Source organism: Anomaloglossus baeobatrachus, chromosome 5 (assembly GCF_048569485.1).
Source record: "Anomaloglossus baeobatrachus isolate aAnoBae1 chromosome 5, aAnoBae1.hap1, whole genome shotgun sequence".
Taxonomy (NCBI): Eukaryota; Metazoa; Chordata; class Amphibia; order Anura; family Aromobatidae; genus Anomaloglossus; species Anomaloglossus baeobatrachus.
The window spans coordinates 52,630,264-52,643,216 of NC_134357.1; the positions used below are offsets into that span (position 1 = coordinate 52,630,264).

The 12,953-nt window shown below is 41.9% G+C and overlaps 1 protein-coding gene across 1 annotated transcript in view; it reads left to right on the forward strand.

The window, feature by feature from the left end:
- Positions 1-5,942, forward strand: part of INPP5A (inositol polyphosphate-5-phosphatase A) — a 550,538-nt gene extending 544,596 nt beyond the window's left edge. The window contains exons 15-16 of the mRNA XM_075351609.1: positions 3,831-3,867; positions 4,077-5,942. Of these exons, the coding sequence (XP_075207724.1) occupies positions 3,831-3,867; positions 4,077-4,126 (87 nt within the window). The 3' untranslated portion in view covers positions 4,127-5,942. The remainder of the gene's footprint in view (positions 1-3,830; positions 3,868-4,076) is intronic.
- Positions 5,943-12,953: the final 7,011 nt, after the last annotated feature.

A 12,953-nucleotide genomic window follows, 5' to 3' on the forward strand; every position in this document is an offset into this window, starting at 1 on the left:
ACAGAATTCATCGATGTATCATTTGTTAAGCTGTGCGCTGTTGTTTACTTAGTGAAGGTTTTATCACTAGGACATTATCATTGCTGGGACTAGCTGTCTAGTGCCAAGTCGTCCGACCTTGACCCTTCCTCTGATAAGCAGCTCACTGTTAATAAACAAAGTACACGAAGAGCTAAGGTATGGGCGGGGTTACCTTTTTGAGCTCTGCTGCATTTAAGAACACTGTGTCACAACAACCCAGTAAAGTAAGTGATAAATCATTGGAATCAGGGTCTCTCTTCTCACATTATAATGTTCTCAGATGAGATGGCACAAACCTGCTGACACATTCCCTTTCAGCTTCCTTCCATCCCCTTCTTTCCTGCTGTTGTCTCCTCTTTTTCTAACGCTTCTTTTTCATTTTCTTTCTGTGTGCAAGTGACCGATTATATTTTTTATGTAGGCATATAAACCTCCATAATGCTGGAGTTATGGGGTGGTGACAAAATAACAGAAAACTCATGGTTACAAGTGTGATACTGTTGAGTCTCATGAAACTTCTCCTAGCCTATAGAAGCAATATTGCCTTTTATTACAGCATCAGAGAGCGCACAGTTTTGGCCAATGACTCAGTAATGCTACTGATCTGACCTGTCAATCATTAGTAGCGACCGGCCTCCCCAACAAGAAGGGAACTGGAAGGGAGGGGGGTGGTACAGTCATGAAGTATAAGATGGGGCAATACTATAATATATGCCCTGACTTTAATTTTTTTTTTTTACACTAGTGGTCTGATGATCTTAATACACAATTCCGAGCTTTAGTTGCACAAACAATAAACCGTTAGTATAGTGTAAATTACTAGTAAATATCTTCTGCGATCCTAGGCTCTTCTACTATAAATGATCAACTTCGATAGGCAATGCATTTGTATCATTCTGATAAAATGGCCAGTATAGGGTTTTTAAAGGGAAGATGACTCATGCTGCCCAAACGGCATGCAGCTTGAATTGGAGCACAAGTAGTGCGGCTCTACCCCAGGACAGTTCTTCCCAGCGCTGCTAGATGTGATTGACAGGTCTCTTGCATCTCACCAGTAAGTTTCATAGAAAAACATACCTGGCTGCAATCGTACAACACATACCTGGCTGCAATTGTACAACACATACCTGGCTGCAGTCGTACAAAACATACCTGGCTGCAATCGTACAACACATACCTGGCTGCAATGGTACAACACATACCTGGCTGCAATGGTACAACACATACCTGGCTGCAATGGTACAACACATACCTGGCTGCAATTGTACAACACATACCTGGCTGCAGTCGTACAACACATACCTGGCTGCAATGGTACAACACATACCTGGCTGCAATGGTACAACACATACCTGGCTGCAATGGTACAACACATACCTGGCTGCAATGGTACAACACATACCTGGCTGCAATGGTACAACACATACCTGGCTGCAATGGTACAACACATACCTGGCTGCAATGGTACAACACATACCTGGCTGCAATGGTACAACACATACCTGGCTGCAATGGTACAACACATACCTGGCTGCATTTGTACAACACATACCTGGCTGCATTTGTACAAAACATACCTGACTGCAATCGTACAACACATACCTGGCTGCAATGGTACAACACATACCTGGCTGCAATGGTACAACACATACCTGGCTGCAATGGTACAACACATACCTGGCTGCAATGGTACAACACATACCTGGCTGCAATGGTACAACACATACCTGGCTGCATTTGTACAACACATACCTGGCTGCAATGGTACAACACATACCTGGCTGCAATGGTACAACACATACCTGGCTGCAATGGTACAACACATACCTGGCTGCATTTGTACAACACATACCTGGCTGCAATGGTACAACACATACCTGGTTGCAATATTACAGTGAGACTCTGTTTCAGTATTGCCTATGGTTTGAGCAGCATGAATAGGATGACTGGTTCCTTCTAGAGTCCAATAATAATAATAACTAAATGCATAGAATAATGGTTGAAGTCAAGAACTTATTAATGTGACCTGTCAGGAGCAATATGAACCCAGATCCACTAGCAGTTCTGGGTGCATATTACTAATCCCTGAGTAACCGTCCCTGTATACACTAGCATAGATAAAGAGATCTATAGAAAAAGTATTTCTAAAGATCCTTTATGATATGCTAATGAGGCCAGGGACTAGTTGCAAGCAGGGCTGTGGAGTCGGTAAGCCAAACCTTCGACTCCGACGCCTCAATTTCTCTTGCACCGACTCAGACTCCAACTCCGACTCCAACTCCGACTCCTACATATATTGCTTATAGTTAGGTGAAAAATTTATTGTAATACATGAACATGTGTATGTGAACATCAGACATTTAATAATTTTTATGATACAATAATCAAGATATTTGGATAGAACATAAAATATATTTATTGGATACAGCTTTAGAACACAAAAAACTAATAAATTGTAAATATGTAATACACTATGTAATGTACAGTAGATTACATATATATCTTGTGTGTGTATTTATCTTGTGTGTGTATATATTATATATAATAGTATTACATATTTACAATTTATTAGTTTTGTGTTCTAGAGTTGTATTCTAATAAGTATATTTTATGTTCTATCCAAATATATTGATTATTGTATCATAAAAATAATTAAATGTCTGATGTTCACATTGTACTACAATAAATTTTTCACTTAAATATAAGCATTATACTAAATGTTATTATTTAGTAAAATATTCAGCACATTCTGCATTGCACTACTGTCCCCAATTTATTATATATTTTAGGAGTCGGAGTCTGTGCATTTTATACCGACTCCACCAAAATGAACTCCGACTCCACGACTCCGACTCCACAGCCCTGGTTGCAAGGGTGTTAGATCCCTTGGCTAGTCGGCCCCCTTAGCATGTTAGCATGTCCCTGTGGGTGTATTAACATGCTAATGAATGCACAGTGTCAGAGGCATGGTTGATCTCACCTCTCTGCTGCCACAGCGCCTGACGCTGGATTTTGGCTCAGTGCGCATGATCAGCGTACTATGTAGCCGAGTTTATGCGTCCCGGCTTCAAACTGGTGTAGTGCACATGACCGGAAGTCCGGGCACGTGCTGATCATCCTCACTGAGCCGAAAACCAGCAGTGTCAGGAGAGAGTTGAGATCAACCATGCTTTCTGACGCTGTGCATTCATTAGCATGTTAGCACACCCCTGTGGGCGTGCTTACATGCTAAGGAGACTGACTAGCCAAGGGAACTAACCCTCTTGCAGCTAGTCCCTGGCCTCATTAGCATATCATAAAGGATCTTAAAAAGATCTTTAGTGTAAAGTATTTCTAATCTATGCTACTAGACATAGGGACAGTTAGGCAGGGATTAGCAGTATACACCCAGAACTGTTCGTAGTTCTGGGTGCGTATTGCACCAGAAAAGTTTCCTTTAAAGGGCATCTGTCCTCTTATTCATGCAACGTGAAGCTCAATTACAGCTAGCTATATTTTTTTCTGAAACGCATCAGTGAGATTCAAGGGACCGGTCAATAACCCCTAGTAGCGCTGGGAAGTGGCGGCCTGGGCTGGAGTCAGACTAGTCTTGTGCAGCCTGGCTCTGATTTACGCTGCCTGTGGTTTAGGCAGCAAGAAACAGGTGACCGGTTCCAAAGTTTTCTGCTTCAACGTTTAGTCTATGTACCGTATTTAGCCATTTTGTTGAACGCTCTAATACTAGTGTGTTTTTGCTTTGAATTTTTTGCTTTACATTTGAACACCTCAATCTTCCATATTTAATGGCGTTCTCCCTTTTTTCTCTCCAGCCTGTCTTCCTGTCCTTCCGAATAGCCGCTGGGGCAGGTAAAGCTAATGCACATGTGCACAAGTGTTGTATCGTGCAGTGATGTGGTGGTAAATATCAATTTCTTTTCTTATTTTTTTCTTTTTTTTTTTACTTTAATTTTAGTAGTGTGATTTTACTTTATTTTTGTTTTCTTATTTTTGCATGTTGGTTTGTTGTGTTCATTGGCACGATTACAATCTATTAACCAAATCTTCCTATTTGACAGGGAAAAGATGCCAACTGAATGAAAAGATCTACCGAGAGACCACTCTGTGAGGAGGCCCACCTGCAGTATAGCGGACTCCTCCATCGGTCCTCGCGGCTTCATTTGTACATTATGGATCATCTTCTAGGCTTCATCTTCCCAACATGGCTCACATACCTCACTCTCTCTTGTACGGCTACGTAACATCCAGTAGAAAACATATGGATACATGTATATATACATTTTATTTTTTATTTTTACATCACTGTTGTGTTGCCAAAACGCTAGCGAGACGATACATATCTGACAATCTCCTCTCTTGCGGCGGCGTAAAACAGAAGCAGAGTTTTCGTGCGCACCATCACTTTGTGGCGGTTTTATCGACAAGTGGGGGGGACGGTGCAGTGCCTGGCGCCTTGCTGGATCGATCATTGGTGGATCATTTCCAAATTATGGCCACTACACGCCGGTGGAAATCAGCAAGCGGACGCGTTATCGCTATTCACCCTTTTCCTGCTTCCATTTCTAAAGACTCAAACTCTAAACGCGTCATGAAGGCTTGAAGTTGGGAAAATCGTAGGCGCCGTCGAGATCTTGACTTTTTTTTTTAATCCGTTTTCGTGTGCCTAACGGTAGGCTAGCTAGGGGTGTAGCCACTAAAGTGCAATAATCATAGCGTGACCATTTCCAATCAAGAGTCAATGACGTCACACTCTAGATCGAAGACCCCCCCACTTTCCATTTTTCCCCCCTTCATTTTTACTGTTTTTAGAACGAAGCTTACAACGTCCATGTTATTTACTACACTGCCATGTAACATGGTTGGTTTTTTCGAGTCACACAGCAGCTGCTTTTCATTTTTTTTTATATATATATAATATATATATAAATATAAAAAAATATATATATATACTTTTTAAAATAATTTATAAATCTTACCAAAACCTATGCTAAGTATTCTTTCCAGTACTGGCGCGTGTGCCATATCAGTAACGAACATTCAGGAGTAGCAGTTTTTAGATATCTATATATAGTTCTATACGTAAATCAGCAACCAAAATTTCTATGTAACCTTTCTGTGTCTACGAAGAAAAAAAAACATCTTAGTCGATACAATACGTATATACAGTAGCAGTTTTCACTTTATTACTCTTGTAATAAATTATTTGTATGTGACATTTGAGGACTGAATGTGAAGTTTCTAGCTAGATCTGGGTGTATCTTTTAAAGGTTTTGTAAACTTTTTTTTCGTCTTTTTTTTTTTTTTTGTTACTGTATCATGGTGCCAATTACTCTCTATACACAGTGATGACCTGGGAGACACATTATATAGAGTTTCTAGATTAGCCTAGTTAAGGTAGTGTCAAGTTTTAGAATTTTTTTTTCTTTTTTTTTAGGACAAAAAAAGTCACTTTTGACAGGTGACCCCCGACCCTCCCAACCCAGCCCCCCTCCCCTCCCAACCCAGCCCCCCTCCCCTCCCAACCCAGCCCCCCTCCCCTCAGACTACATGATGTAACAGTGATTAGAGCGTTTTTACTATTAATTGTATTCAGAACACTACAGTTTTAAAGGATTATGTGATTGCATTAGATTAAAGCTCGATATATATTTTTGGTATAAATCACTACTATTTGGAAATTTTATTCTATGTCCTCTTGCAGAATCTGTCTTCCCCCCCCCCCCTTACGCCCCCACCAGATGCACATTTGTTAGTGTGTTATTAGACGGAGACTGTATTTTGTTAACGTGCCATGTTCGTTGTAATAGCATCACAAGTGTGCTTCTGCAAATGATAAATTTCACCGATAGATGTGTGAATCGCCTTTTTAACATCATGGGCTATCTGGTTCTCAACTTCAAGCAATAAACTGTTTATTGTGGCAATTTGGTCTCCTTTGGTATTTTTTTTGCTTTATTGTTCAAAGGTTTACTTATAATAGAACCTGTCACTTTCCAGAAATATGTAATTTTGTTATCAAGTGTAAATGCCACTGTTCTCCCGAATCCAACGTTATTTTTCTTTCGTTCCTGCAACTCTGTTGTTGAGATATGATCCCTTCATGTAAATTTAGTAAAAAAAAAAAAGTGTCGCCTCACCAGAAGTACTTGGTCCGGAGATATTCCAGGTAACACCCGAAATTGCCAAGTCTAAGGCTGAAGAGAAAAATTGAACCGATATGTAACGAAGCTCCAGCGTTGAACCACAGCCAGAGAAATATATAATATCGAAAGGAGTTTTTATTGCACCCTATTAAAATTACATCTGCACTGAGTGCGTCAGATCTGGCTACGAAACATCAACGCACGTTTCGGTCCGGAGATAATCCAGGTAACGTCCGGAGCTGCTAGGGCTGAAAAGAAAAATTGAACCAATAGGTAACTAAGCTCCAGCGTTGAACCACAAACAGAGAAATGTATACTATAAAAATTAGCTTTTATTAGACCCTATTAAAATTACATCAGCACTGGCACCGTCGGACCTGGGTACGAAACACCAACGCGTTTCGGTCCTGAGATAATCCAGGTAACAGCCTGAGCTGCCAAGGCTAGGGATGAAGAGAACATTAAACCAATAGGTAACGAAGCTTCAGCATTGAAACACCGGCAAATGTATAATATTAAAAGTAGCTTTTATTTGACCCCATTAAAATTACAAGTGCACTGGCACCATCAGATCTGCGTACGAAACATCAACACGTTTCGGTCCGGGGATAATCCAGGTAACAGCCAGAGCTGCTAGGGCTGAAGAGAAAATTGAACCAATAGGTAATGAAGCTCCAATGTTGAACCACAGGCAGAGAAGTAATATCAAAAGTAGCTTTTATTAGACCCTATTAAAATTACATCCGCACTGACCACATCAGACCTGGGTACAAAACACCAACGCGTTTCGGTCCGGAAATAATCCAGGTAACGGCCAGAGCTGTCAAGGCTAGGGCTGCAGAGAGAATTGAACAATAGGTAAAGAAGCTCCAGCGTTGAACCGCAGTCAAAGAAATGTATAATATAAAAAGTAGCTTTAAGAAGACCCTACTAAAATTACAACTACACCAGCATCATCAGACCTGGGTACGAAACACCAACACGTTTCAGGAGATTATACCTTAATCATGGTATTTTACCATGATTAAGGCACAATCGGCCGAAACGCATTGGTGTTTTGGGGGTTTTGTACCCAGGTCTGACAGTGTCGGTCCAGTTGTAATTTTAATAGAGTCTAATAAAAGCTACTTTTTATATTCTACATTTCTCTGCCTGTGGTTCAATGCTGGAGCCTCGTTACCTGTTGGTGCAATTCTTTCTTCAGCCCTTGTCTTGGCTGCTCCGGGCGTTCAGTGGATTATCTCCGGACGGGTATTCCGTACCCAGATCTTACTGTCGGTGCGGTTGTAATTTTAATAGGGTCTAATAAAAGCTACTTTTTATATTATACATTGCACTGCCTGCAGTTCAACGCTGGAGCTTCGTTGCCTATATGTAAATTTAGTCTTTTTACATAAGTGAACTGGGCCCTTATTCTTCTCTGTGGGTGACTTCTTGAGGACCATGCCCAGTTGGTTAAAAACACAAAAGAGGCACCATATCTTAGGAGCCGTGAGGCATTGGAGTAATAAATAAACCACTTTCATGAGAATAGCACTATTTACATCAGATTTATAAAATATATAAATTTACACATTTATTGCAAGTGATAGGTCCTTCTTAAAAGGTTGTTTGTTTTTTTTTGGTTTTTTTTAAGACTGTATGATGCCTCGACTGCGCAATGCGGTATGAGCAACTTTTGGCTCCATGCTTTCACATGTTCATGGGCGTAACTCAGGACATGCCAACAGCACGGCCATTTTCAGCTGAAACATATTGCGATGCAGAGTGCACTTCAATCAATATACAGACCCGACAGCCAATCAGAGACTGGCAGCTGACTTCGGCGTGCACATCGGTGGCTGCTATGACATCACTGCCATGTACCACACACCCACCTGTGCCAACTATAGAGAAGGAAGAAGACTCTTGCATTGAAAGTGAGGACAGGTAAGAAAACTTTGGGGTTGTGCTGGAGAAGGACAACATGACATGGAACATACAGCAAGGGCCTAGGGTGCAGACATTTATTACTGAAAATGGCCCAGGCACAAACCCTGGGACTTATAGATCAAATATATCATATCACAATACAACCGTCGCCCCGCCTGTGCCTGTTGAGTCTGTGGGAAGGAGAAGTGGATCCGGATTCTCCAACAGCTCTGGGAATAGCCCGTATCTTGTACCAAGCAAGAAAGCTACTTGCATATCACTGGTTAGACCCTCTACCACCATCATTACCAGAGCTCAAAAACAAATTAAATAACGTCATAAGATTGGAAAGGGGAGTTTATTTAAAAAGAAAAACATTGAAAAAGTTTTACAGCATTTGGCGGCCATGGATGGAGTTGCCGGGCCTGCCCTCTAGTGCACTGGTTCGGGATGCAATGCTGGACCGGTTTGCCGGATCCGGCGCTCTCCCATACAGTGACTACAGTACAGTGACAGCGCAACAAGCGCCGGTCACAAGCTGTCATGTGACCAGCGCATGTGACCCGGAAGTTACAGCGCTGTCACTGTACTGTATTGTCTGTACGGGAGAGCGCCGGATCCGGCAAACCGGCGAAAAGCCGGATGTGTGAAACCGGCCTTACTGTTGTGCCTGCAGTGATGGCATGTGTGAGGAAGGGAATTAAAACTATTTTTTTCTGTGACAAAGTGGACTTTGAATGAAGAGGTGAGAGAGGACTGGAACGGTTTCATGGATGACTGCACGGAGAGGGAGGGGCGGGAGAGTATAGCAATATGATGTGGAGCGACACGGCTGATGGAGGAGGTGTTCCTGTTAGTCTGAGGCATTATTGCATAATTTAAGTTTTGTTTATTTGTAGAGCCACGAGGTTTGTAGGCTCAAGCTATATAATATAACTATGATTTGAGAACTCTATTATATTTACATATATGCAGAGAAAGAACCTGATTTATAAATCACATGTGTTTATCTGTTTATTGTTATCAGTTATATGAAAAGTGAAATACTCTCTGTATTAATCCCTAATGATTTAATAAAAAAAGATCTGATTTAAAAAAGAAAATGGCCCAGGCAGGCGGCATTATTGATAGAAGGAATCTAAGATTGGGGACATTATTACAGAAAAGGTCCTAGATGGGGATATTATTACAGCAAGGGCCCACGATTACTGGAAATTGAGTTGGCCCCAATTGGCGGCATTATTACTAGAAGGGGCCCAGTATGGGGACATAATTACAGAAAGTGCCCTAGATTGGGACAATTATAGCATAGGCCCTAGATGAAGACATTATTACAGCAAGGGCCCTAGATGGGGACATTATTACAGCAAGGGCTCCCCTAGATGGGGACATTATTACAGCAAGGGTCCTAGATGGGGACATTATTACAGCAAGGGCCCTAGATGGGGACATTATTACAGCAAGGGCTCCCCTAGATGGGGACATTATTACAGCAAGGGCCCTAGATGAGGACATTATTACAGCAAGGGCTCCCCTAGATGAGGACATTATTATATCAAGGGCCATAGATGGGGACATTATTATATCAAGGGCCATAGATGGGGACATTATTACAGCAAGGGCCCTAGATGGGGACATTATTACAGCAAGGGCCCTAGATGGGGACATTATTACAGCAAGGGCCCTAGATGGGGACATTATTACAGCAAGGGCCCTAGATGAAGACATTATTACAGCAAGGGCCCTAGATGGGGACATTATTACAGCAAGGGCCCTAGATGAAGACATTATTACAGCAAGGGCCCTAGATGGGGACATTATTACAGCAAGGGCCCTAGATGGGGACATTATTACAGCAAGGGCCCTAGATGGGGACATTATTACAGCAAGGGCTCCCCTAGATGGGGACATTATTACAGCAAGGGCCCTAGATGAGGACATTATTACAGCAAGGGCTCCCCTAGATGAGGACATTATTATATCAAGGGCCATAGATGGGGACATTATTATATCAAGGGCCATAGATGGGGACATTATTATATCAAGGGCCCTAGATGGGGAAATTATTATATCAAGGGCCCTAGATGGGGACATTATTACAGCAAGGGCCCTAGATGGGTACATTATTATATCAAGGGCCATAGATGGGGACATTATATCAAGGGCCATAGATGGGGACATTATTATATCAAGGGCCATAGATGGGGACATTATTACAGCAAGGGCTCCCCTAGATGGGGACATTATTACAGCAAGGGCCCTAGATGGGGACATTATTATATCAAGGGCCCTAGATGGGGACATTATTACAGCAAGGGTCAGGATAGGGACATTATTACAGTAAGGGGCCCAGGATAGGGTGATTATTACTGGAACACAATGTATGAGCATTTGGAGCAATAATTGGATCTGCTGTTCTTTTGATCAATGGAGGTCTGATCAAATTTTACAAAACCACTCCTCCAGTACATGAGCTTCTAGGTCCAATAATTGGAGTGAAGGCAGTCTTGTGGTAAAAATAGTTTTAGTGCACATTATTTTAGAAAATTAAGTATTCGAGGCCCTGTGTGCACACTGCGGATTTTGCGGCGGATTTGCTGCAAAAAAATGTGTCTAACATTGCTGCAGTCATTCCCAGGCAAATCCTATGGGTTTTAAAAAATGCTGCATTTTTCTATACCCGCGGATTTTCTGCTGCGGTATTAATCAGCATGTCACTTCTTTTCCGCAGGTACCTGTGGTTTTTGCATAGATAATGGTAAAAATCCGCAGGGATCAACTTGCCGTAAATCTGCGGTAAAACAGCATGCGGATTTCGCTGCGTTTTTTTACCGTGGGTGCGGGATTCTTTAAGAGGGTCCGGATTTTCCTTAAGAAAAAGTCACTTTCTGGTGCGCACATGGCCTAACACAGTATTTTGGCTTTTTGGCATTCATAAAAATACTTCATGTGCGGTGGACGTTTGGGCGTTTCCTATGCACTGTACTATCTATATTCTTCTTCATCCAGTACACCATCAGCCATCATCATACTATGTTCTGTATATGAGTACATTCTTTTTTGTCTTTTTATGACACCCTTCACTTCCTCCGGGGTGCATTAGTGTAAAAGAGAATCCTGTTTTCCGAGAATCTCCGTCCGTGTCCTTGTCACCTGTTCTCTGCTGGATTTCCAGCCACCACATTTCTATACTGGGCTTGAAAGGGTTTGGTCTCCCCTGAGTAACCAAGAACGAAAGTAATAAATGGAGCCTATTTATTACATCATCAAATTCTAATTAGAGATGTTGCAGCTGTGTGCTTCTCATCTGCCGGAGATGATTAATGAAATGGGTTTTAATTAGGTTGCATGCTAATCTTTCAAATGAAAGTCAATGATATTAGAGGGAATATAGGAAAAAAAAAGTGCAGTGAAAAACAAAGTTTAGTAAATTAGTTACATCTGGTGAAATGAAGTCCCAACAATTAGGCCAGGTTCACACTGCATTTGCAGAAGTTTTTATACTTGCAGTTTTTTGGGGGGTTTTTAGGACAGGGAACCTGTCAGGTGCAATATGCACCCAGCACCACAAGCAGTTCTGGGTGCATATTGCTAATCCAATTGTGTTCTTATAATGCTTACCGAGTACTGAGTACTGTTCCAGGATTCGTCACGGGAAGAGAAATGCTCGGATTCCCCACTGACTTGCATTAGGTTCATTATTCGTGGTGAATACCGGAATAGAACTTTGGGATTCATTGCAAATAATCCGAACACAAATAGTTACTATTCGCCCATCACTGTTAGGCTAAGTTCACATTTCCGCTAAAATGTATCAGTCTTAATCCGCCGCTCTGGTAAACAACGCTATCCGTTTAGCGGATTCCGTTGTGTCCCATAGACTTGCATTAGTGGCGGATTTCGACTGATGACCCTGCTTTGCGTCCGCTGCGTCGCGGTCCGTCATTTTTTGACTGACCGCTGGGCGGGGAGCAACGCAGAATGTAACGTTTTTCTGGGCGTCAAAATTGACGCACCACGCAGGAATCCGTCACACTTGTAATGTATATCTATGGTCCATCGTAATCAGTCTTACGACGGAATCCAGCGCTGGATTCCGTCATGCTCTACTGAGCATGCCCAGCATGTTTGGCACACCCACTGGGCTGTCCCAAACACAAACGGATCATGACTGATCCGTCAAAAAACGGATGCACAGCGGATGCAACGGACACAACGGATCAGTTTTTTCACAGGATTCCTGTGAAAGGAATCCTGTGAAAAACACATTCGTTGCATCAGTTGACAACTTAATAAAGACTGATCCGTTGCTGACGGACCTAACAGATTTAAAACGGAAGTGTGAACCTAGCCTTAACGACCACTTCATTCAAACTCCTCTCTGTCGGTGTCGATGTTGCTGTTGGAAAGAACAAAGACTGTAGACCTCTGTTTCCGGCAATTGGAGATCCAATCTAGAAGAGTCATGGTTTGTGGCTGGAAATCTTTATTATTTTTTGCTTATATAGCGCCACCATATTCTGCAACACTTTACAGATATCCTTATCACTGGGAGATAGGGGCATCCCTATTAGTATGTCTTTGGAGGAAAACCACATAATCACGGGGAGAACGTGCCGACTCCTTGCAGGTGTTGTCCTTAGTGGGATTTGAACCCAGAACCCCAGCAGCAGTGCGAACTCATATGCATAACAAAACTATTTGCTGTGAATGTTTTCTGTCTTTGTTTGTTTTTGTTTTGTTTTTTTTAACTGCATCACTTTAAAAACCGTGAACCAGTTAAGTGACCTGACCAATCATCTGGCATCTTCCCTTTGTATGAAGTGAAAAAGTAATCTGCAAAGCCAACACAAAAGACATAAAAGAAGATTATATAGTTAA